General features: G+C 39.4%; 1 protein-coding gene across 4 annotated transcripts in view; it reads right to left on the reverse strand.

Moving 5' to 3' along the window:
• Positions 1–3,593: 3,593 nt before the first annotated feature.
• LOC130914298 (ectonucleotide pyrophosphatase/phosphodiesterase family member 2) overlaps positions 3,594–27,691 on the reverse strand; it is a 221,653-nt gene continuing 197,555 nt past the window's right edge. For all 4 annotated transcript variants that reach the window (XM_057833354.1, XM_057833355.1, XM_057833353.1 and 1 more), the window contains 2 exons: positions 21,483–21,636; positions 3,594–5,443 (listed from right to left, as the gene is read on the reverse strand). In XM_057833354.1, coding sequence (XP_057689337.1) covers positions 5,273–5,443; positions 21,483–21,636 — 325 coding nt within the window. In that variant the 3' untranslated portion in view covers positions 3,594–5,272. The remainder of the gene's footprint in view (positions 5,444–21,482; positions 21,637–27,691) is intronic.

Below are 27,691 nucleotides of genomic sequence, written 5' to 3' on the forward strand. Positions count from 1 at the left end.
CGTCCATGCCCCGCATCGGGATGCATCGCCGCATCGAATATTGTTGACACCAATAATGATTAATCACACAGTTGACATATGATTAACAAACTAGTAGCTCGCCATTGTTGATGTCAATAATTACACATTGCTCATGGATGGTGCTGAAACCCATAAAATCTGTCGCACCCAAGCGCCAGCAGAGGGTGACAAAACACAAAAACACACAAGTGGAGATGACACTGTCATTTTAATCTGTTTGAGCGTGGCATGTGCGTTAATTGCGTCAAATATTTTAACGTGGTTAATTTTTTTAAAAAAATTACCACCCGTTAACGCGATAATTTTGACAGCACTAATATATATGTGTGGAAAGTTGAGAATGGCGGACACTTGGGATGCAAGTGGGGAAAGCGGCACAAAGCCCAAAAAGCAGACCTGAGTGGCCAAAGCATGTATATATTTTAACGAAACAAAGGAGGGTGTCACTGTCTGCGCATACCACGGCAGCACGTCAGCCATGAGCGAACACCTGAAGCGCCTTCATCCAGGTATAATTTTGGAAGACGACAGCAGACAAGTTGGCCGATCGTAAGTCCATATAACAACATTTTTTATTGAAGTTGTCTTTGTGTGCGTCGTACGGCGGAGTTTTAGGGGCTAATGTAGCTGAATAAGCAGCTACGTACTTACGTAGCGCGTTGCCGCCTCTGTTAAAATCAACAATAATCAAAGCATCTTGTGTTTTACAATCGGTTTTGCAAATAGGGAAATCCTTAGTATTTTGCTTCAGCTACATTAAATCATAATCAATAGAAGAATTTATACTAAAGTCTCGTCGTAGCTCCCAGATAAGGCACATATATGTAAAGTTTGTAGCAGCTCACAGCTACATCATCCCTACGAAATAATGAGACTTGTTTTCCCGTAGCAATAGTACATCTTTAAATTCGTAATCCTTTTTTAAAATAAATTTATTTGACCCTAATTCTCCATCGTGTCAACGTGCATCATTAAGTTTTTTTCACGTACGTACCAGTAGTACGTGACATTTATTTACTCTGTTGGTGCTCACTTTTAGAAATATATATACATAAAACAAAAAGAGTAAGTAAGAATGGTTGGAAAAGTAAAGTCACAGTGTTCTGAATCTGTTTACATTTCATTCGTTTGCACTAGTAAAGGCCATCAGCATTTAACCTCATTGTTTATTTGTGATTTATTAACATCTATGTGTTTATTTGTACTTTAATAAAGAATTTAAGTGTTCTAACATTTTTTTGTAAATTAATAATCATCAGCAAAAATTTAATTGCAAGATTTCTAAAAGAAAAAAAGTTAGTAAAAAAAAATATTAGACTAATCGACTAATCCTTAAGAAAGTATTCAGACAAAAGGCTGAGCTATGCTTCTGTGGCAGACCTACGCCACCAAGGCAGATCCAATTTATGACCCTTCGCCGTAGCCTGACGTACGTCTCCACAATTTTCTAACTCCGCGTCACGTCAACGCGTGGAGACGTGACGCAAGTGGACTATGAGTGGTCTGCTCAGACTGATATTTCTGGTTCAGCATGAAATCACCGCCATTTTCAAACATTGTTGTGCTACACAAAAAACTAGACCAAGCCGACGAGAGTATCATCAAAGAGGTCCGCAAGTACGACAACCTCTACAATGTCTCCTCAAGACATTATAAAGATTGCCAAATGGCAAACAATTTGTGGTAGGAGATTGCTGAAAATATGGGGCTGGAGGTCAGTGATTGCATAAAATAATGGAAGAACCTCAGAGACAAGTATGTGTGTGTTCAGAAGCGAATAGCCACATGAAGATGTGACATGGTTGGCCAAAAACTGCCAGTTGTTTATCACTTTATGTCTATTTTTGGTTGGTGCACTCAGAGGTTCAAATTGTTTTATTAACAACAGGTCTGGTCACGATGTCACTGAAAAAGAGTCTCTTAAGGCTACGTTCATACTATAGGTCTTAATGCATGAATCTGATTTTTTTCGTGTTTTTCCGACTCGAGTGAGGCATTAACTTGATGGTCTGGCAAGTCGCATAGAACTGGACCATTTCAAATCCGATCTGGGTCACCTCCGTATCTGGTTCAAATCCGGTTTGGGCCACATTTTTCAAGAATTTCGCTGCGGTCTGTACTGTCAAGTTTCCCAAATCGGAATTCATGCAGCAATTACGTCATCAAAGAGCGAGAGAGACGCTACGGCAGCGGTGCATCTGTGCGTTATTAGCACCTAGCTTGCATTGAACATGGCTTTTTTTTTTTTTTATGGCAACAGTCATAAAAAAATTAAAATGGGTTACATTGTTTGCAAGAATCTGTTGGTTTTGACTTGAATCCATTTGACCATCTACTTTATCAAGATTGGCAGTGCTTGCACTGGTCCGAAAGCGGAAGGAAGTGTTAGCCGAAACACGTCAGGCAAACAAAAGCTAAAGTCGCTAGCCTCCACCGTTCATTCCACAACCCAATCGGGGATTCGTCAAAACTTTTCTTTTATCCCAGGCAATAGTAGGTGATTTATCCACCTGACATGCCTCGGCGAACACCCCCGCCCCCGTTAGAGGGTCCAAAAGCGGAAGTGTTCGCCGAAACATGCCAGGCAAACAAAAGCTAACGTCGCTAGCCTCCACCGCTCATTCCACAACATAATCGGGGATTTGTCAAAATTTTTCTTTTATCCCAGGCAATGGTAGGTGGTTTATTTACGTGACATGCTTCAAATCATAAAAATAATAACAGCCTATATCTTACCAATCTTGTAATCTCGATGGGTCTTGTCTCCATTCCATGTCAGGTCTCTAGGCACATTGTTTGCATCCTGATTAGCGTCTGGCTAATACATGTTAGGTCCAACATAAAATTCCAACCTCCTCTTCTTCCTCCAACTCTTCAAAAACTTGGATCTCCTCCCTTGCGCTCGATCTATCGCTAATATCGCTGTTTGAATCATTGTTTGAAGGGCTTTGTATGGCGGCCATATGGAGCGCTGTCATCGTTGTTCTCGGAGTGACGTGTCACTTCTGGGTTCGTCCCCTTTCAGGCTCGAACTTCAGAAACGCGATTATTTTGTCAAATATACAACATGTAAATTATTTTTTCATGCTTTATTTGTTGGACAATGTTTAATTACTTTAATTGTGACCCTATTTGGCATTTTATGAAATTACTTTACATTTGGTCTTTAATTACCCTTTCTCATGATTGACTTCACCTGTGTACGTAGGTCAAGGTCAGTCAGCTTATCAACTATATGTTGAGTTTCAAAAAATAGTACAAAAGATTTTTTTTTTTAAATCAATATAAACAGAAGGGTACACAAATTTGTGCACTGGCCTATTTTTGTTTAAATAATTATCAAACATTTTCTGTTTATCCAATAAACTCTAATTCACCTCTGAAACAGTATTGTGTTAATCAGATATATGATATAATATCTGAAATTTTTGTTTGAAACAAATATGCAACCAAGGAAACTACAGAGAAAAATCTTAAAAATGATCCACGGTGCCCAAACATTTCCATACCACTGTATGTTTGAGTCGTATTTGGAGGAAGAGGAAGATTCAGAATGAGAAAAAGGCGAGAGACAACAATCCCAATTACATGATATTCTTTGTTATTCATGTTATTCCTTGACAGCAAAACAAATTGTACTTTCATGACAAATAATATTCTTGTGCTAAATGGAATCCGAAAAATGAAATTCATTCATTCCGTATGACAGGGCTAAATGACGGTAGATTGATCATAACGGCTGACATCTCGCACCTCCCTAAATGGTTTTTATGCCACTGGAGTTTCAGCGGACTACTGCGGCTCTTGTCATTCCCCTGCTGTTGCCCCGTAGATGGAGGAAACAACGTTAACAAAAGTGGAGGAGAGCGAGTCAGGCTACATGGTAACTTTTGAGGTGGTTGCAGCTCAACGTTGCATTCGTAGGAAAAATTGACAGAGAATAAGTTGTCTTTCAGCCAAAACTCGGCGTATTTAATTTCCATCGACATGCGGATGCATCCTCTCTCATTGCTGTCTTCACAGGCAATCCCACAAATCAAAGTAATCAAAGTCAAACAAAAAGAATAAAAATAGCACTTCAGACAATTAAGTCCCATCCTGCCATCTTGAGGTGAACAGATAATATGTCAATAATAACAAGCAATAGGAATATTATTTCAACATCAATTGAGGACACATTTATGAATACCAAACATTTCTCCCACCATTTCTCTCAACACCAAACCGACCGGCTCCTCCTAATCTCTTCTTCACAAGTGTAAGATCGGTGGCCAACAAAGTGGACGAGATTGTGCTGAAAATCGTCTCGCAGAGAATGAATAGCTGTGTAGCCATTGTCACGAGAAAAAAAAAACCAAAACAAAACGCCTTCATTCACAGTATTGTCAACAGTGACAAACGGGACTATGATGAAATAGCTGACAACAATCGACATCCCACGGAAGAACTCAAGTGTGACACTAATTTAGTTAGTTTCGTTGTACATGTTGAAGTGACAATAAAGATTTTATTCTATTTTGAATAATGCATATTTACAAAGGGTTTTGTACAGATATATTCCCTTTTATTCATATAAACATATACAGTATCTGCTCATTTCACATTGTCTCACATAATCATTTACAGTATTCCCTATAGCACTGTGTTTTGTCCACTTTACGGACACCGGGGACAAGTACTGTTTTTCGTACAAGGAGTCGTCCTTTGTTCAAGGTTACTGATAGATATGGGCAGTGAGTTTCTGTTCTCTTCCCCTTTCCCGATGTGTTCCTAGTGTTCCAATTAGGCATTGGTGTTGCATGATGCCATAGACTCCTCCATCTCCGCTCTTGGTGGTTCTGGTCAGTGGTTGTTTCCCCGTCACCGAAAATACACTTTTCCTTGTTTGGTGAAGAATGTCTTGTTTACTGCTCTGGCCACCCGGTTGGAGAGATACACCAAGGAAATCTACTGGATATTTCATATGTGTGACTTGACTTTCTATTTGGTGTATAAAAACTTGTTTTGACCGTACCACGAACTATAATATAAAAAGTACAGTCCAAATCTATAAAGCATTTAAACAAGATAAAACAGATGCCCAAATATTTTTTTCTCACCTGCTATCTGACTTTCATAATAAATGAAAACTGAAGCTTAGTGATGTACAAGAGATTCGAATCAAAATAAGTGGCTGTTCCATACGATATGTAGCTAAATACAAATCAATGTAATTCAAGTGTTCAATTCCTGTAAAATACAAACTGACATCTTAGATCTCACTCTCATAAGTGTGCATAAAAGTTTTCAATGACAGGATTTCAGCATAACTCCGCATGGTTCTGCGATAAAAGTCCAGACCTGTCAGGATTTCTACATCTCTGACCCGAGCTGTGTGTGTCTTCATCAGGTCCTCCACCCAATTAGACTCCTCATCTGAGCTCTGCAAGGGATCATTGGCAAGTATTAGATTGAATTTATGGATTTAATAAATCATTGGCATGTCCTAGTTTTAATTTATGGAGATCATACAATCACATCTAACGCTTGGTTAAAATTCTCTGCAATCCGGTACAATTTTTGGAATTTGAAATTAACTAAACATCTATTTATTTTGGTCCGTAGGAACAAAGTAGAATTTTCTCATTGTCGCCTTGTCAGGCAAAAACTAGCATCAGTCTCATTATGTTCGAGTCTCCCAAACAGTATTTTTAGCTCGTCACATCATCGTCATGAAAAAATTGGTCGTCGACGAAATACTTTCATTATTGTTATTGACGAAAACAACACTGGTCTTACCTTTGTACTGATCCGGAGGTAGACAAATGCAGTTTAATAATATTCTTATTGTCTGACTGAAAGCTAGGTTGAATATAACAGCTAGATTTTAGTTGTTGTGTTGTGAGCTATTTGATTATCAGCGAAATTTATGACTCTTTAGCGACATAAATATGTCATATGGGCAGGACAGCACTCTCACTATTTCACAAAACAAGTAACAGAAGCAAAATGAACAGGAAAGACGGATGAGATGAGACGAGAGTAGGACAAAACCGGTAGTGTTCATGTAGCAAGTTCATCTGCATGGTAACAACGGAGCAGGAGAGTGTTTGCTGTCAAGAACTCCAGTTTTTGTTTGCAGATCATTGCGGCCAGCTATTGTGTGATCAAACTTATTCCAATATAATTATGGAGATTGTTAGCATCCAGAGCTGCCGTGTGCTTCACACTCTGCTGCAAACCTGTCCAGTGAGTGCTGCAGGTCACAGGCTGATGATGCACACAGGACCACATCATCTGTACAAAGCAACGATGCAAAACTCAGCTCACCAAACTGCAAACCCTCTGCAACATGACTACATTTCGATATCCTGTCCATTAAAATCAAGAACCAAATTGGTGACAAAGCGCTTTAGGTGTACAGGGATTGGATGGTCCTGACGAGTGGCTCGCTCACCCCATACTCACGCAGTGCCTCCTACAGTATGGAATATAATTTCATATCATATCATATAATAAACAAAGTATATTATAGGAAGTCTCACGCGAACTGCGTCCTGCAAGTTCAAGACTGGAGGACACCTCTCGAGTGCACCTTCAAACGGACATTTATTTTCGTTCAATTAAGGTAAGACCTCAATATGAGTCAATATGAGTCATGCTTAGACTATCTTTCTGTGTAAAGCCTTTATATTGTAATGTAGCAGTAGCAGATTAAGTAAAGATCTGAGGGATGCAATTGGCTGGAAACTTCTTGAAGTGTCTCCATTGTTTAGACCAGCAAACTTTGTCGCACAGAGGAACATGCGTATTACAGCCCTTTTCTACACATAAAATGATATGGTTTCTCATAATAACTATGTAAAATTGACATTATCCACGTCACGTGTACCATGTGTGTCGCCCACGAAAACACTTGAGCAACTATAATGGACGCTTTCACATTAGCACAGTTTGGTCCTTTTCAAACGGAGTTCTTTTCTCAGGTAGCCTGCCTCGTTTCATAAATGTTACCACGCATCTGAACCAGACAAACTCCGGTCGGCCCAAAAAATGATGTGTCTCTGTGCACTGTGGTAAAATGTTTTTTTCCACAAAAATTATATTTTTTTGCATGTTACATGTTCTTTCTGTCAACTTAATTGGCTGATGTGCCAAAGCAAATCGATTTAGCTTGAAAATATTTTATCACACATGTTGATGGACTAACATAAAAAATGTGATGACGCTAGTTTAAGAATAGCCTGTGTTGCTAGGAGAGTTTTTTTTTTTTTTTTTTTTACAAAATTTTGGCAATGGGGTACAGTGAGCTCTCTCACTTCACCCCAGCAGTGACACTACAAAACATCACATGTGGATTTAGAATTTTCTCTGATTAAGCATTTGCATCATCTCTGGTGTCAGACAGGCCAAACCCTGAGCTGCAGCCAGCTACAGTAGAAGGTCTGGATGGCCCACCCGTGCAGAAGAACTACTCACTTCAGACAATTCAGTAACTGATACCAATCCATCCACTGCACATGGTCCACCTGGATAAGCCTGGTCAGCTGACTCATATGCCACATGGTCCCAGTTAAAAATTGGGTGAGAAAAGGCAAAGTTGCAAAGAAAAGACTAACCCGAAAAAGAAAACAACCAAAAAGAAAATTGTAGTTAGCACCTCTGAGTCCCAGTGAGTCAGGAAGATGAAAAAAGTGATCCAGGAAACATAGTGAATGTGATAAATGTATGATGATATTCTATTATGGTGTAGTACAGGGGTCGGGAACCTTTTTGGCTGAGAGAGCCATGAACACTAAATATTTTCAAATATTATTCTGTAAGAGCGATACAATGTTTAAAACTAAAAATACAAGTAATATGTGCATTTTATGTAATTTCAACACTTTTAACGCACAATAAGTCTCTGAATTCTTTTTAATAAGTTATATAAGTACTCATAATTTAATTTGATTAAATAATAAATAATAATTAAATAATAATAAAGTAGGTATTTATTTTGTTGTGTCCACAGTCACCTTAGGGTTAGGGTTTAAAATGTGTCTTATTTCTTCTTATTAATCTTATTTCATTGTGTTGGTGGAAAATATACAAACAAGTTTCAGCCTGAAAAGACTGTTGTACTTCCGGTTTTATACCAACAGGGGGCAGCGTTTGCTTCTTGGCGTGCATGGGCAATAAGTGTTCGCATTTTAGTGCTAGGGATGGGAATCGAAATCCGATTCCAATTCGGAACCGGTTCCCAGTGTTTTGAGGCCTCGACATCACAATGAAAAACCCTTAACGATCCCTTTAACGATCCCTAAAGACGCATATTGCGTCGTGACGTGTCGTGTTGTCCAGACACATCAAACTAGCATGGCGCCAAGAACCACTCGCTTCGAAGTTTGGCTACACTTCACCAGGAAAAAGGGTGAAAATGAAAGGTTACGATAGTTTAGCACGAGCATTGCCGGCGTAAACATAACAATGACAGCACGTAGGTTCGAACGCTCGAAAGTGTGTCTTCACTTCACGAGGAAAAATTACAACAAAGCGACTTGCAGTCATTGCGAGATTGAAATAACTGCATCAGAAGGGAATAGACTGCACTGTCCTCACCGAGACGCTAAGGCTCAGTCCTGGCTATACAGCTAGCTAAACTCCCAAATGACGATGCAGAAGACATTGGTATAATAATTTGATTACTTTATTCAACCATCACTTGAAACTAAAAATAGAAATGAAACAAATCAATTTCGTCCCCAATAACAAACAGGTTTGCATCAACGTAAATCAGCGATGATTAGCTGCTAACCAGACCCGGCTGCAGAAAGAAATTACAGGGGGGGCATTACATTTTTTGGGTGGGGGCACACTTCTTCAATGTAAATTTAGCCGTAACAGTGGCGTTTTTACCCGTTATATTTTCTGATGATAGTGTCAGTCAGTGAAACTGCAGGAGGTGGCAGCGCTATCCCTTCATGTTGACTTTCGGCCGCGTCTTTGTCATGGCTTGAGTTCGTCTTTAGTTTCTTGAAAAAAAAAACACGGATGTCCATTCCAATTTGAATTAGCAACGGAGGAGCCGCTCAATCGCCATTTCTGTAACCGGAGCAATCCCTATCCAATCGCAGTACACAATGACCGGCTACTCAGCCCGCCCCCCTTATCTGTGATTGGCTAGAAATTGCCTACATTCGCTGCTCTGATTGTGACGACAAATCAAGATAGGATGACTAGAGCAGTGTTTTTCAACCTTTTCTGAGTCACGGGACGTTTTTACGTTGGAAAAAATCTCGCGGCACACCACACCAAAATGTTCCAAAATTACTTTCTGTATAGTATATTTAATTATAAAATAATTTCTCAGTATTTATACTTACTCAGTGTGAAACGTTAGCAATTAGGCTTGAAAAACTATCAGACAGGGGACTTGAGCAATGCATTTAAGCACATCAGGGCTGGTCGTCTCGCTGACAATGGCTTTGCAGACCGGTGTTCTGCCAAAATATCCTACATCGGCGAAACGTCTACATTAGTCGAATTTGACACCTAAAGTACTACCGTGCGCTCTAAACTTGTTTTGTTTAGATGCATACAGGAAAATGGTACTAAAAAAATGCCTGCAGAAAATACTTAAATGTAGTTATATCAAATAAGGACGATTTAAACACGCTACGTGACTAATGTGGTCAACTGCTTCAAAGCTAACACAAAAAAACACAATGGTTAAAAGTATGAGAGGGTAATACATGCAAAAAGTATCTTTGAGGCTGTGAAAAGGTTCTAAATAATTAAATAAAAACAAAAATAGTGCGTAATCGCCGCCTCTAACCGATGTGCGCATGCGTGTGAATGCATGCGCAAGCGCCCTGAGCATTGTGTAGACGTTTCGCCGCGTAGTAAGGAATGGCCGAACACCTGTAGTATTAACATCTCTGCCACAGTTTGGGACTTTTGGGATTTAGCAACAAAGTAACTGGCTCTCAGGGCGTTCTTATTTACCTTTGTAGTTTTCCTCAAAATTTCTCTGTGTTTTCACGATTGCGTACAAAATAATCCATTGACTTGTTCTGAAGCGACGGGGGCTCATTTGGAGATGAGTTTAAGCTTGTATGGCGTCGTGTCGCGTTCAAGAACTGCTCGGATTTCTAGGTATCTCCCAGCTAGCTGTCCTCGATAATGTGTTGGAATAAAACAAAGAGGTAGGATTAACGGTCGTCACATATGGATAAAATGGAAAGGACACTTTTGTATATATCGACACTTGAGAAGTCAAATAATGAACAGTAGAAGTGCTGGGGTCCACATTGTTACGGAGAGCAAGGTGGCTGACGGCTAGAAATCCGAGCAGTTCTTGAACACAACACGACTCATCTGCACACAACCGAGAACTTTTTCCACATTCCTTCCTTCCTACTGCAACTTTGCCCAACGATGTTAAAAAAAAGCGACATTGGATCATTTCTCGCGGCGGCGGCACAATCGGTTGAAAAACACTGGAATATAGGGTTCATTCTCCCTGTGTGTGTGTGTTTTTGTGGAAGATTTAAAATAAAATAAAAAAATTACACAGTACAGTTTAATCGAGTTAGGGCGGGCACAGCCGTCCCTCAGGGCGGGCACGGCCCCCTAATGCCCGCCCATGATGCCGGGTCTGCTGCTAACACAGTAATAACAAACAGTTAGCATGCGTTCGCTAGCATTAGCACATCGTTTAAACCACTACACAACTGGATTTAAGTGTCCGATCGCGAGTGGAAACACACAACAACAACACAGAAGATGATACATACAGGTGTTGGCTCTGTAGATGTTTTACAAACATTAACAAAGAACGTAGGCTCGTGGCAGTGTTTCCCTTTCTCACTAAGTCGCTCACTCGCTTGGATGCGGCATTTCTTCTTCGCGTGTAAGCGCGCTCTTCTTCGCGTGAGGAAGCGCAAGGGCGCCACCACTTGAGCGTGAAATTAAATCTGATTAAACAAACTTGATGCCAATCAAAATGTTTGTTGTTCTTTTTCACAAAATTAGAATCGATAAGAGAATCGATAAAGAATCGAATCGTTAAGCAATATCGATAATGGAATCGGAATCATAAAAATTGTATCAATTCCCATCCCTAATCAGAAGTCACAACCTTACAAACTCACAACGAGGTCAAAAGAGGCCCAAAGCCTCAATGTTAACTGTGGCAATAAGTGGCAAATGCACAAGAATGTGTAACATTTTACTAAAACATTTTTCTAATAGAAATAAAAAAATATTGGTATATTTTGGCATATAGGTCGTTGTTCTGCCTTTGGCAATGTCCCCAAACTTTTTCCTGTGAGGGCCAAATAACTTGTCCCTTCTCTGATGAGAGCCCGAGGTCAGTTTGTAACAGAAAAAATGTGACGGTTGCAGGAGTGCGTAAATGTAAAAAAAAATATTGTTAACCCTCAGTGGATTCTTCATGGAACAAAAGTAAGTAAAATAAAAATAATAATATAATATAATAATAATAAATAATAACAGCGCTATTAATTAAATAGATAATAACCAAATAACCCTCTCTGAGTTATTCACTGAAAAAGGCCAGGAAATAAATAACACTACTGAAGGAGAAAAAAACAAAAAAAATTCAAAATGCTCTCTGGAATTGTTCAGGGGGCCGGACCAAATATGGAGCCGCGGGCCGTAGTTTGGGGACCCCTGTTTTTATTTACCAGTATATTGAAATGCATGCCTTTTAGTTTTTATGGCGCTTTCACGCTCAAGTGGTGGCGCCCTTGCGCTTCCTCACGCGAAGAAGAGCGCGAAGTAGAAGAAATGCCGCATCCAAGCCAGTGAGCGAATTAGTGAGAAAGGGAAACACTGCCACGAGCCTACGTTCTTTGTTAATGTTTGTAAAATATCCACAGAGCCAACGCCTGTATGTATCATCTTCTGTGTTGTTGTTGTTGTGTGTTTCCACTCGCGATCGGACACTTAAATCCAGTTGTGTAGTGGTTTGTAAAGATGTGCTAATGCTAGCGAACGCATGCTAACTGTTTGTTATGACTGTGTTAGCAGCTAATCATCGCTGATTTACGTTGATGCGAACCTGTTTGTTATTGGGGACGAAATTGATTTGTTTCATTTCTATTTTTAGTTTCAAGTGATGGTTGAATAAAGTCAGCAAATTATACCAACGTCTTCTGTATCATCATTTGGGAGTTTAGCTAGCTGTATAGCCAGGACTGAGCCTTAGCGTCTCGGTGAGGACAGTGCCGTCTATTCCCTCCCGATGCAGTTATTTCCATCTCGCAATGACTGCAAGTCGCTTTGTTGTAATTTTTCCTCGTGAAGTGAAGACACACTTTCGAGCGTTCGAACTTACGTGCTGTCATTGTTATGTTTACGGCGGCAACGCTCGTGCTAAACTATCGTAACCTTTCATTTTCACCCTTTTTCCTGGTGAAGTGTAGCCAAACTTTGGAGCGAGTGGTTCTTGGCGCCATGCTAGTTTGATGCGTCTGGATAACAAGACACGTCACGACGCAATATGCATCTTTAGGGATCGTTAAAGGGATCGTTAAGGTTTTTTCATTGTGATGTCGAGGCCTTGAAACACTCGGAACCGGTTCTGAATTGGAATCGGATTTCGATTCCCATCCCTACTTCTGATTAAACAAACTTGATGTCCAATCGAAATGTTTGTTCTTCTTTTTCCCGAAATTAGAATCGATAAGAGAATCGATAAAGAATCGAATCGTTAAGCAATATCGATAATGGAATCAGAATCGTAAAAATCCTATCAATTCCCCTCCCTATTTAGCACAAATAAGAAATGAGCCGTTTGTGCAGCAATGCGAGACAGACGTTGTTAAAATATTTTTTTTTCTTGTTTCAGGTGAGAAAATGAGTATTGACTGTGTATATTACCATATTGCTTTATTTTAGGATAATTGTGATGTGTACTGTGTGTTAATATAGTTCAGAAATATGTTAATCATTAAGTATGTTATGTATGACTGCAGATGTGTTCGTAATGGCAAGGGATGACGAGTGAATGCTCGTAGTGTTTAAAATGCAGAAGTTAAATGTTTTGCCCCAAAACTTGTATTTGTTTATCAATATAATTATATAAGAATTTGCATTTTAGAGCGAATAAGAAACGAGCCGTCTGTGCAGCAATGCGAGACAAACGTCGTTTTTTTTCTTGTTTCAGCTGTACAAGAAAAATGAAAATAAAACAAAATGAAATGTGTAGCAACAGACTGTAGCATTTAATCTCTGTCTGCACCACGTTACAGATGCATAGCTATTATTTCAACCGACTGCTACACGCATCATCAGACTTCCGTTCTCCACTGCCGCACTTGTCCTGAATGGCGCCTGACCACTGGCTTGCCAAAGGAAAATATGCGAGCGCCCTTTACTGGTTGCTCTTTTTAACGATTCCCCGGTGGCCCTTACGCCCGCCAGATTTTCCCCGAGGTCTTAGCACTCTTCCTATTGCATAATGAAACTTTTTTTTAAATGTATTTTTTCAATTGAACATTTGTTTGCGAGCCAGATGCAGCCGTCAAAAGAGCCATATCTGGCTTGCGAGCCATAGGTTCCCGACCCTTGGTGTAGTAGATCTTCAGTTGTGTTCGGGTGTATGAAAATATGTTTCATCAACCAAACCCAAGGATGCTGTTACTATTCTGACATTCCTTCTGAATTGTCTTATTGTCAAGCTACCTGATAGAATTCTTTCACAATACAACAACGTAACTGAATCAGTTTACTCCGCACTGGTTCATTTACCCCTTTCATATTTTAAAGTAAGACACAATACCACGTTTTTTTTTAAACTAGTTGCATTTTTGATACTATTCATTCTGAGTACATTCTGATAATTTCCATTGTTACGAAACATCCTAAATGAATGGGAAGTATGTAAACTTTACTGAGTTTTTTTGTTTGAGTTTGCTTGGAGGAGAACAAATGTAAAAAAAAAAAAAAAAAAAAATCTCACATTGCCCCAGTCTCCCCTAAGGGCAGCTGCTGTGACACTAAATGGTCCCTCCCCTCCCAGGAGGGAGGTATTTCCTCTTTTGAATATTTGTGATATTTATTTGAGTGAGTTAACTGTATTATTTTTCTTTTGGGGACATGACTTTTCTTAGGAAAAGCATAGGAATAACAAAACCCAAAACGACTTTTACAGCAATAAATGCATGTTTATTATGGGACGTGTATGCCTTTAAATCATACTGCAGGTATTATTTTGGAGCACAATGATGAGTTGCTCAGGTTACAGCACAGGTCACAAACAAACCAATTTTGGCAGTAATTTGAATGAGCACATTTTCTTGATAGGTTAACATTCAAATTATTTTATTCTTCCTTTGTCTTTAATTTTGCCATGCCAGCAATGCAATGGGAAGTTTGGCAACCACTGCTGATGACCTTTGCGCGTTTCTACGCAGAAGAGGTGTTTCGTAATACGGCTTGCAGAAAATGCAGCAGGATCGCATAAGTCACAGAAAAATTCCAGGGTATAGTTGTCAAAAGTATCAAAACGTGTAGTATTGATACGGAAATGTTGCATCTGGATACGAGCACAGAGCAAGCAAGTAATACAGGTATGTGTCCAAGAAAAAATAAGAACGCCTGTAAGTCAACCTGAAAAATAGAATTAGGGTGGATCCACGACAACAGGCAAGTCAGAAAACATAATGTCATATAATCAGCATATTGATCTCACAGCTTTGTCTAATGCCGCAGAAGTCATTTTTGGTGCCTGGACAGGTGAGACACCTTTGGGTGCCCTGGATGATACACTCATGCATGCACCAAACCGTGAAATGGAAAATGAACCAAGAACCATCTTCACCTACACCTCAACTCCTGTTAGTCTTGAGACAGCTTCTGGTGGGGCACAGAATCTTGACACTGAACTTTCACAAGTGAGAGTTAAAACTTCAGCTTCACACTCTCTTGGAAGAACTGATATGTCAATTCAAGGATGAAGCAATGATGATTTACTCTGTGAAATTGATGAAATGGGGGCAGATGCTGATGGGGCATCCACAGATGTGTATGCTGCTTTCTGGACAAAATTCTTAGACTGTACCGCAAAAGGAGCGGCCGTGAGGGTACCATCACTCTCTCCAAAATGGCAAAAAGAGGACTGGAGGTCTTGGCCAAGCGACTCAAGTACCAAGGCTATTTTCCTTTAAGGCTGGCACAAGCCTTTACAGCCGCAATTATTTTTGGTGAATAAAGTGTTTCACCAAATTTAATTTTTGACTCCTTAATGTTGTACCTTAGTCAGTCTGAGTGTGATCTCTTGGCCACAACTTTGAAAGAGACAGTCGCCGGTGAGGACGAGGAAGAGTTTCTTGAACTTATGGATCGCAGGGGAATAAGAACGATACCAACACAAGATAACGTGAGCCATACTCAGCCAGTTTGCTCACAAACAAATCATCCAGCACCCAAAATATGCACCGGATAACATGGCAAAGGTTGCGGGACCAATACTCGGGGAGTTTTTCAACTGTGTAGATCAGGGGTGGGCAAACTATTCCAGAAAGGGCCGCAATGGGTGCGGGTTTTTGTTCAAACCCATTAAGAGAACACCTTTTCACCAATCTGGTGCTTTACAAGTCCAATCAGTTGATTGCAGTCAGGTGCTTCTTGTTTCTGCTGAAACCTCATTGATTAAACTGCCTGTGCTGGATCGGTTTTAACAAAGACCAGGACCCACTGCGGCGCTCGAGGACCGGTTTGCCCACCCCTGGTGTAGATGATATGAAAAAGCTAAACAAAGACATTATGCCAACAGTTCGAAAGGTGATTAAGATGATAACAGCTTTTCCAGCTACATCAGCAGAGAACCAAAGTTTGCAATTTTTACATCAGTACATTAGGGGGCTGGATGAAATTACTCACACGAAAATGATGAGATATCTGATATGTGATCTGAAAAACCTCTGTGGAAGGCTTGGCACAGAGGCCAGTTGCTCATACTTGTGGCCCAACTTTGGAGCTGCCATCAACTTACAACAGCTATCCTGAGCTATTCCTGAGCGAATATTGTCAAGCAACACTCATGCAATGGACATTGTTTGAGTTTCTGAGCGACTCAAAATGTATATAGTGCACATTTCTGTCCATATTTCCACTGTTAATAGTATTTGGAGTTCTACCTCGCATGAAATGTTAATACTAAAAGTGTGAATGTTTCTTCAAAATGTATGTTACGTATTTATTTGGGGAGGGGGAAAAGCGATGGTGTCTTTACAGTTGAGTCAGTCAGTGCATTAGTTCTCTGACACTCAATATTCTGATTTTGTATGTTCACACACCAGTCAATATTACCTCAGATATCTGATCCCTTGGAAGTTGGTGAGCACTGGGCAGGCAGGGATCCTTCACTAATTTTAGTGTCCAGCAACATTCAGGCAAAGGCAAAATTTGTTAGCAGTTGAGAATAAATACTTTTGTATAATTTCACTGTTATAGTATTTGAAGTTCTACCTCATGTTGAATTAAATTAATACCGAAACGTTTATGAATGTTTTTTTTCCCAAAAGATAAATGTATTTATTTTCCATGTATTGTATTGTATTTATTGTGTCTTTACTGTTGAGTCGGGTAGATCAGTACTGCTTTGCGATACACACAACTGGTTCTGTATGTTTCTAACCAACATTAGTTAAGATATACTGTCTGCCACTGTCAGTTAAGCCAGTGAGGCAAATTTATGGATATTTCTGCCGGTGTTTGCATGTTTTCAGTCCGCAATGTGTTAAATCATGAAAATGCCAAGTTTCACAGAGTATTTACCATTTGTTATACAATTATTGAGAATATAAGTTTAACTATATACAGTACACATTGCTTTGAAAATACATACTGTAATGGATTAATCATTTTTTGTTGAGAGATGGCTTGATTAAATATTAGTATTCACAGAATACGGTTACTATTGTTTAATTTTTTTCATAGGGGGTACAATTTAATGAAAAATAATGGCTTAGTGCTATAATACACTCATATCAAAAGACTAGTAAGATGCTCAGTGTTAATAGTAAACGTTGCAGTCAACATACCATTGTGGACAGTACTGTAATTTTTATTTATAGTCAAACATCTTTTTTCACATAGTTATTGCATTGTCAGCACATATTTTGATGCCCGTTATGACAGCATTTTTAGCTCATTAAATGCATTACACTGATCTGAGCTTGTATGTAGGAACGTAAAAACATGAAAACCTCAATGGCTTCCTCTGAAGAAGTGGGTGGATGAGACCGTTTTCTGCAATGGCAAGGCAACAAATCTCAAAAACTGTTTCGTCACAAGGATGGGGTCCTCTCTGCAGACATTCTTCTTGGCAGGCTTCTTTCTACATTTGGGATATTTATTATCCCAAGACAACACCCAGGCACGCCTTCCGCCCGGCCCACTCCACCGCAGCTTTCAAAAGGCTAACAAGGCTAACATTTAGCTAACAACTCTCTCTTCTTGGGGACATTTCGATGTATCCGTTGTTTTGGCGGACCCTGGATCCAGTATTGCCTCTCCGTCGTCTGTTTTGCCTTGCTTTTTGATCTCTGTCGACGGATAAATTGTCAACCTGTTTTCGGTGAGCCGTTTTTAAACCGTTCAAAATGGAGTCAGTACAAAGGGTTAACACCGGAGTGGACGCGCGGAGTTTGGCCTTTCTGGCCGACTTGCAGGGGCTGCGTCAGCAGGACGCTTACTGGTTCGGTTGTCGCGGTTCTGGCAGCTTGGCCGGGAGGCCGAATTCCTTCACTCTGTTCGGAGGTCCGAACGAATTTGTGCACAGGTCCCATTCCTTATTGACACTTTGTCAATAAAATAACCAGCGATTATCTTTGGGTCACTGTTTGTTGTGTAAGCATGAAGCCATATCACCATTCGTGAAAACCCATCGATCGCCCCATTGATGCAGATCCCATACAGTTTGGGTTTATTTTAGTTTATCATAGGACTCGATATGCCACAAAAAGTTTGGGCCTGGATTCTGGTACATACGACACAGAAGGCGATTCCGGCTCCTCAGTTACACACCGTGTGGATCCAGCACTTTCAACAGTCTCCTGATTGTCTCTTGAGTCACCACGAAGCCACTCTGAATGCATTTCAAATGCATCATCTTGTATCCATGGAGAATGCCATATCTGTTCAACTGATCTTGGACAAACATTGCAACATCAAGCAGATTTGAATGGGCTTCCTCCTGAACAAATGCATGTGCCCGAGGTGCCTGCGTAGGGTTCTCATAACACTCAAAAAGTTGGAAAAAATATCATTTAAAAAATTCCCAAAAATAAAATACTCAGAAAAACAAAGTTGGAAAAAAAATTAACTTAAAAAACAAGCCCAAAAATAAATAGCTTAGAAAAACAGCCCATTTTTTGTTTTTTTTTTCCAGGTGAATGTAATACGCTTCGGTAATACAGTATTCACCTCTAAACATGAAATAGTTTGGAAAGCCTGATTTTCATTATTTGGATGGGTGTGTAAAGAGTTTTTGTAATATAGTGTGGTTTAAATGACCTTATCCACCACGACTGACAACCAACCCACCACTGGTCTAATTGTATGTGAGGTGTGTTGCACATTGGTGCAATATAAACACAACTGACATGATACAGTATGTACTGGGGATGCAATGATACAGTTAAGTCACGGCTTGGTACGAATTTCGATATGAAGGACACGATTCTCGTTTCATTTAATCCTCTAACACAAAAAAATACAAGTGTTATTCTTTTTTCGATACATTTTTATTTTGCTAACAAGTAAAAATAAAAATGCCATCATATAAACATGCATTTTAGTGCATAATATTTGATTACTTCTTACTGATCTGAAGAAATTTTGTATGAAAGTGCTAAGAACAATCTTACTGTATGGTAAGTGACGCGGGACACAATGTTGATTGCTACAGCTCTCTTAACAGCTAGGTTTACCACATGGGCAAAACATTCTGTTTGTGGTCAGATTCCATCTATGTACTGCTCAGAGGTTGCGCTAGACTTTTTCGTTGTCTGTCATTTTGACTGACAGGGTCATAAAAATCCGGTCATAATCTATTTTTACCCGTCACTTAAATTTTCAAAATGATAATAATGACATATTCAATAGCAGTGTTGGTCAAAAGCGGTGCGTTACTTACTCAACTCTGAATAAATTGAAGAAACTACCAGCCATGTTGTGTCTACTCTCTGCTCTGTTGATTTGTCATCCAAGACTTTGGGTGCGTTCAGGTTTGACAATAGCGCACGTACTTCTGACTCCAAGCTGTTTGTCCCTGCTCATTCAATTAGGCTACGTTCATACTACAGGTCTTAATGCACAAATCAGATTTTTTTGTCATATCCGTTTTTTTGGCGTGCCCGTTCCGACTGCTTTTGTCCATTGAGACCATTCAAGTATTACGCATGCGCTCTAATTTGCAGTCCGACACGTGCCAGTGCGCAGAAACATCAAAACAAATGACAAGTCATCCGTCATTCCAGGGATATCATATTTTGCTTTTCAAAAGGAGGAGACAAATAACAGACATAAATAATCCCCGTTTAGGCTTATATTCACAGTTTATATGGATCGATAGCATGCACGCACTGTCCGTGCATGTCACACACACATACGGGCAGTTCGCCCCGACTCTCCAAGACGGGCTGCAGCCAGACCCCTCTCCCGACTCTCGGCCGTGTAGGAAATGTTGAAATATAGCTCACATAGAGTAGAGAGAAAACCGATCATGCTCATGCTTATCCTCAACCCATTTTTATTTTTTTATGACTGTTGTCAAGCCCCGCCCTTCCCCAAAAGCCGTGTTCACTGCAAGCTCGGCGCTAATAACGCACAGCTGAAATCGGATTTGGGACACTGGACGGTACAGACCACCGCGACAGTCTGGAAAAATGTGGCCCAGATCGGATTTGAACCACATACAAAAATGACCCAGATCGGATTTGAAATGGTCCACTTCTATGCGACTTGTCCCGTTCAGACCGTCAAGTTAATGCCTGACTCGAGTCGGAAAAACACGAAAAAGTTGGATTCGTGCATTAAGACCCGTAGAATGAACGTAGCCTTAAACAATGCTCTCCAAAGCTTCCTAACGTTTCCGTGTTTGCTACACCTGAATGCTAGTTCGGACATTTTTCCGAGTAAGGCCAACGACGTCATGCATCAAGAGAGACAATAGCTAATTAATATGCTCACTCGCCATCCTGTGGTCTGGGGTGTGAATTGCAAACTGTCAAAATGACGGATGGACTTCAGTTTTTTCAGTCACCGTTTTTAAAAAATCGGTCAACGACGGAAAATATTCGGTTAACGCGACCCCTGGTACTGCTTTAACAATACTTGCAGCATTATGTGTAGTCACTCGTATTGATTGATTTGGCCTGTTTAACTTCCATTCAGTCATGGCAGTTTTTAATTCATCTGACAAGTTAGCACTTGTATGACTTTCATAAACGGGACGGATTTGAAGTACAGCGCTCTTAATTTGCCACTCATTGTTCATCATGTAATGTACCGTTACCGTGAGGTAGCTCTCAGTGGCCCGGGATGTCCAGTTGTCTGTTGAACAAAGCGAGTTTGTTCGTGGCAGCCAAGTCGGTAACAATGTTTTGGCGGACTTCGTTGTAAATATCCGGAAAGACAGTTGTTGTGAAATATTTACGAGAGGGGATAGCATATCGTGGATCACCTGTTTTCATAAGGTATGAAAAGCCATCATTTTCAACCACAGAATAAGGCAAGCTTTGCAAACAAATGTTCCAACAGCACGTGTGATTTTCATATGTTTAGCGGAGGTGAAAGTGTACTTCTTTTGAAAGACGTCCACTATGCTGCTCTGAGCCTTGGGTGGCGTTACCTTGTCCTCTGCCCCGCTCGCAGATGATTTGTCTAGGTGATGGTGGCGGCGATGAGTGGTCATGTTGGCTGTGTTTTGCTCGTGATGTACGGTATAGTTGTGAGGCAATACTTGCACACAGTTTTTGTTTCAATCACCATTTTCTTCCCCTGATCATTGCCATCAGCAGCGAAGCCAAAATGCTGCCATACAGCGGATTTGTACGAAGTTCAAGCCGCCTCCACCAATTTTGTCTTTCCTCACTTGCCATGATCCTTGTGTCTGTCACCTCTGCCAGAAACAAAAGCAGCGTGGTTGACCTCGCCCTCCAGGCAGTTTGGGAGAGGAGGGGAGAAGGGTTGCTTGTGTGGTGGAGCTTTCTCTGTGCTTTTCAAGTTAGAGCGCTCAGCTTTTGGCTGCGCCGAGCATTTTAGCGAGAGCACACAAGAATAAGTTCGGAAAATACATTTTGGGAGCTTTTCATTTGGATCGAATATTTTTATGTATTGAATTGAAAAGGGCATGTCGAACGGTTCAATACAAAATTGAGTATTGTTGCATCCCTCGTATGTACATAGCAACACTTGATTATTGAGTGAGAGTATATCAAAGAGTTACAACTGGCTGTGTTCCTTACATTGCAAGTCTCGTCATTGTTAGGTTGATGAGGCAAGATGAAGGCAGCAGAGCTGAGGGGGCCACCACATGAATCTGCAGCCTGTCTGAAGTCCAAGCAGCTGGTTAGAACCACAAAAAAGTGAGTTGGAATGGGCACTCTACCACGTGCATACCTGCAGGTAAGAAGAAAATCAGGATTAGTTATAGTTGTTTGCTCTACTGAAATATTTAATAGTGGAATAGTGCTGATGGTATTCAATTCAGTTGTACCTAATTCTTGCACATAACTAAACAATATTGTAACAATTGCAATGTCAGACTGACTTCCAGAACACAGGTTATTTTCCTGTAAAATTAGCATTCCAAAATGTCGTATGCAATCTTGATTATAGAAGTACAGTGACCCCTCGTTTTGTCACATTCATTTATTTATTTATTTATGTATGGGTTTTTTTTTTGGGGGGGGGGGGGGGGTCCATGTATTTATTCAGCTTTAACAGCATTGAAAAGAGATACACATATAAGACAGTTTTCTGTCTAAAAAAAAAAAAAAAAAAAAAAACAATATGGCGGAAAACACAGACAAGGGTGAAAAGGCAGTTTCTGCTCTTGCACCCCCCTTTAAAATAAACTGCTGTATTTTAAGCCAAAAGAACTGTTGTGTTTGATAGACCAATATGTCTATATGCTGCCATAACAGATTCATGGCGCAATAAGTCCCTAAACTATCCCCGTTTACAGACGTCGCGCAACCGCGTTTGTTTCAAACTAGCCATAAAAAGAAGTAATCGTATTTATTATTCAAAATGGCTTAGAATCATTCGTTGATGTCTAATATTTAGTTAAGAAAAAAACTACTTTAAAAAATTATTCACTTGCATATTTTAAACTTTTAAACAAATTATGTCACAATGAAAAAAATTAGCGTCTGTAAAGAAGTCACGGATATCTACCTCATAACTATCGCTTAATTGTTTTCTTCGTTACTGTCGCATTTTCCCCAGTACTTTAAATAAATAATTGATCCAATCAACGAAAAATTGAATAAAATTGTTTAAAAGGGTAAATATATGGAAAAAAATCTCGACCACTCCTTGATGTCTGCTATTTCTGCATCGCGACCCTTGTTAAATTACCATGTTTCACCCATAAAATCCCCCCAAAAATCCAGCTGTGACCATTCACAGTGGATTTTTGACACTCGGTGATACACGCTACATGGAGTTTTTGGGATCGAAAAGAGGTAGGTACGCAATAATATCTCGTTAAAATCACGGCGTCTTTAATTATGCTCTTGCGTGCTCTCACCTCCAGTTTTTGCTGTTTAAAAAAAATTTTTTTTTTTTTTTAATGCCCTCCTTTTCAAAAATTTTCTTCCCCCTAAAAATTGAAATTTTAAGCTTTCCAATGATAGGATAGGACAATTTTGAAATTTAGCCAAAATTGGGGGTCTCAGAGTGGAACTTAAAGTCACTTTAGTGTTTTCCGCCATATGTACTTGTATATTTTTATGTAAGGTTTTTAAGCACTGCAAATAACTATGATATAAATGAGATTTGTAAAAGAAAACAATGATTTGTACATGTATACATGCACATATGTAACATTGTTAAATAAAACACTGTATTTGTTTATTTTGTCTACTTGAAAAAAAATCTACGATGAACTACGGAAGTTTGAAATGCAAAGTAGCGAGGGATCATCGTGCCATAATCTAGCATTGTTGAATTTACTGAAACTCGTAGTACCCAAAAATTACAGTCGTACCTTAATGCAGGGCAAAATCTAAAATCCTTACCACTTTTAGAAAGTTCAATTATGTCCGCAACAGTTAAAAAGTATGTTCGCATTGAATACATTTTCATTTGAAATAGTACTTCAATACGGGGGAAATGCAATATCCTCAAAGCTCTGCCAAGGCACATAATTGCAAATCGACTACAGTAGATGGCAGTGGCGCTCTTATTTTCAGATCGGTGGCAGGGAGTAATATATTAGCTCTGGGTGGGGGTGTTTTATGCACTGAGCACGCACACATGGCAAAAATATGAAGTGTTGTGAACAAACGTTAAAGAGCAGGGGTGTCCAAACGGGTCCTCAGGGGCCATTGTGGGTTTTTGTTCCTACCGATTGAGTACAGGTCATTTAACCAATGAGGTTTCTGATAAAACTAGCAGCACCCGACTACAATCAACTGATTACACTTGTAAAACACCAGATTGATGCAAAGGTTATGACTTTTGGTTTTGTTTCAATTTCCTGTTGTATGTTTTGCTTGTTTTCCACTGTATTGATGATTTAATAAGACTTTCAAGTATCATTTCATTTGTGTTTATGGTTTTTCATGTAACGTAAAGCACTTTGAATGAACTTTTTTTAAATTGTGCCATACAAATAAATTTGCCATGCCAAATGTGATGAAAATAATTCTGAATTTATACCAAAAACATGCTTTTGTGCACATAAAAGATATTATTTTGCACTTTAAATACGTTGAATATATGTGCATGGGTTAAAGTGGGAATACTGTACAAATTCTGGTAGGGTGCTTCTAAAGAGTATGCAGGCGTTAACCCTAACGAGCCCTATGATCAAGCCTGCGTGATCAATCGTGGCGGGAAGTCTTTAAATCCCGCTACAAAACAAAAAAAAAAAAAAAAAGGGTTATCAGATAGAGCACTCGAAATTAAGTCTGCAAACTCTCTCCCAAATTTTATTTGGCACTGATAGACCACAGAAAACCGAAGATATGCTAATTTTAATGTATTAGAAAAATATCTTTATCCGTGACACTAGAAGATACGGTACCACTTTACAATAAGGATCCTTAAATTAATTAATGCATTTTTAGAAAATAACTAAAGTTTAACATTAAAATAATTCATAGAATCCCTTATCTAAGATTAATTAATCTGTTGATTAACATCATAAACCGAAGGTAACTAATGGTCAAGTAACATTAAAAAAAAAAAAAAAAAAAAATTATATATATATATATATATATATATATATATATATATATATACAGTGGGGCAAATAAGTATTTAGTCACCCACCAATTGTGCAAGTTCTCCTACTTGAAAAGATTACAGAGGCCTGTAATTGTCAACATGGGTAAACCTCAACCACGAGAGACAGAATGTGGGGAAAAAAAAAAAAAAACATAAAATCACATTGTTTGATTTTTAAAGAATTTATTTCCCAATTAGAGTGGAAAATAACTATTTGGTCACCTACAAACAAGTAAGATTTCTGGCTGTCAAAGAGGTCTAACTTCTTCTAACGAGGTCTAACGAGGCTCCACTCATTACCTACATTAATGGCACCTGTTTTAACTCATTATCGGTATAAAAGACACCTGTCCACAACCTCAGTCAGTCGAGCTCCCAACTCCACTATGGCCAACACCAAAGAGCTGTCGAAGGACACCAGAGATACAACTGTAGACCTGCACCAGGCTGGGAAGACTGAATCTGCAATAGGTAAAACGCTTGGTGTAAAGAAATTAACTGTGGGAGCAATTATTAGAAAATGCAAGACATACAAGACCACTGATAATCTCCCTCGATCTGGGGCTCCATACAGGATCTCACCCCGTAGCGTTAAAATTATAACAAGAACGGTGAGCAAAAATCCCAGAACCACACGGGGGGACCTAGTGAATGACCTACAGAGAGCTGGGACCACAGTAACAAAGGCTACTATCAGTAACACAATGCACCGCCAGGGACTCAAATCCTGCACTGCCAGACGTGTCCCCCTGCTGAAGCCAGTACACGTCCAGACCCGTCTGCGGTTCGCTAGAGAGCATTTGGATGATCCAGAAAAGGACTGGGAGAATGTGTCATGGTCAGATGAAACCAAAATAGAACTTTTTGGTAGAAACACAGGTTCTCTTGTTTGGAAAGAATACTGAATTGCATCCGAAGAACACCATACCCACTGTGAAGCATGGGGGTGGAAACATCATGCTTTGGGGCTGTTTTTCTGAAAAGGGACCAGGACGACTGATCTGTGTAAAGGAAAGGCAAGGCAAGGCAAGGCAAATTTATTTACATAGTACAATTCAACGCAAGGCAATTCAAAAGGCTTTACATCACATGAAGATAATAAAAATCACATTAAAATCAATAGGACGTAAAAACTAAGACAGTCGAAATAGGAAATAAAATTATACATAAAAATCGCATTTAATCATGAATAGAATTAAAAAATAATAATAAAAAAAATAAAAATAAAGAAAAATAAATTAATAATAATAATGCACAAGAGGAATAGAAAGCAAATAGATTGAAATATATGGACAGTTATGGATATGCAGTGCTAAACAAAAGCGTTTTTAGCCCTGATTTAAAGGAGCTAACAGTTTGAGCATACTTCAGACCTTCAGGTAACTTCTTCCAGAGGCGAGGAGCATAATAACTAAATGCTGCCTCACCATGCTTGGTTCTTGTTGTTGGAACATACAGGAGACCGGTTCCAGACGACCTTAGGGGTCTAGATGTTTCATAGGAATCTAACAAATCAAGCATGTATTTTGGTCCAAGGCCATTAAGTGTTTTGTAGATGAGCAGTAGTATTTTATAATCTATCCTTTGACTCACTGGAAGCCAGTGTAACGATTTCAAAACCGGTGTAATGTGGTCCAATTTCCTTGTATTTGTATTTATGTATTTGTACTCTGGCTGCAGCATTCTTTACTAGCTGCAGCTTCCTGAATGATTTTTTTTAACAAGACAAGAAATATACCGTTGCAATTGTCCAATCTGCTGAAAATCTGCAATCTGCATGCATAAGTTTTTCCATGTCGTTTTGAGTCAGAAGCCCCTTAATTCTGGCTATATTTTTTAGGTGGTAATAAGCAGATTTAGTGACTGACTTTAGATGGCTATCAAATTTTAGGTCTGAGTCAATAATTACGCCAATGTTTCTGACTTGATTTGTAGCTGTAAGTGACATGGTGCTAAGGTGCCCGCTTATCTTTGACCTTTCCTTTTTTGGCCCAAAAATGATCACTTCCGTCTTCTCCACATTTAACTGGAGAAAATTCTGGCACATCCATTCATTGATTTGATGAATGCAATTACTCAGGGAGACTAAGGGACTATAATCATGTGGAGACACAGAAATGTAGAGTTGTGTGTCATCTGCATAGGTGTGATAGGAGATGTCATACTGTTCCATAATCTGAGCTAGGGGGAGGCATATAGATGTTAAATAAGAGTGGTCCAAGAATTGAGCCTTGAGGGACTACACACATGAATTTGGTTCGTTCTGACTGATAGTTTCGGATTGACACAAAGAAATCCCTATCATGTAAATAAGATGTGAACCACTGAAAAACACTGTCAGTAAGCCCTACCCACTGTTCCAATCTTCTGAGTAGTATGTTGTGATCAGCTGTGTCGAATGTGGCGCTGAGATCCAATAGTAGCAGAACAGATGATTTGCCTGCATCAGTATTCCGAAGAATATCATTTAGAACTTTGAGAAGCACTGTCTCGGTGCTGTGTTGTGGCCGAAATCCATACTGAAATGAATTAAATAGATTGTTTTGCATCATAAAAGCCTGGATCTGTTCGAACACAACCCTTTTGATAATTTTCCACAGGAATGTCAGATTTGATATAATTACTAATGGTTGAGGTATCTAGATTTTTTTTTTTTTTTTTTTTTAGAAGAGGTTTGATTAATGCAGTTTTTAAAGTCTGTGGAAACTCTTCTGTTTGGAGAGAAGTATTTATAGTCTGAAGTATGTCTGGGGCTATGCGATGAAAAACAGTTTGGAAAAAGTTTGAAAGAAGGATGTCAAGGCAGCATGTTGTGGGCTTTAATTTTGACACAATTTCTGTTAAAGTAGTCCAAGAGGCTAAACTGTCTAAGAGGGGGACATTTTTGGGAGGCATGTAGTGTCACAATTGTTAATCTGGAGTTGCACTCAGTCTGTCTTATCTTTAGTACTTTGTGTGTAAAGAATCCTGTGAAATCATTACAGGACACCTCAGATACTAATTCCTGAGGCACTGATGCTTGTGGGTTTGTCAGTTTGTCAACAACAGAAAATAGTGTGCGGGTATTGTTGGTGTTTCTATGAATGATTTCTGAAAAATATGACTGTCCAGCATTTTTCAGTTCCTAGTTGTATTTGCGAAGACTCTCTTTGTAGATATCATAAAAAACCAGGAGTTGTTTTTTTGCCACCTGCGTTCTGCTCGTCTGCAATATTGC

Source organism: Corythoichthys intestinalis, chromosome 4 (assembly GCF_030265065.1).
Source record: "Corythoichthys intestinalis isolate RoL2023-P3 chromosome 4, ASM3026506v1, whole genome shotgun sequence".
In the NCBI taxonomy this organism is placed as follows: domain Eukaryota; kingdom Metazoa; phylum Chordata; class Actinopteri; order Syngnathiformes; family Syngnathidae; genus Corythoichthys; species Corythoichthys intestinalis.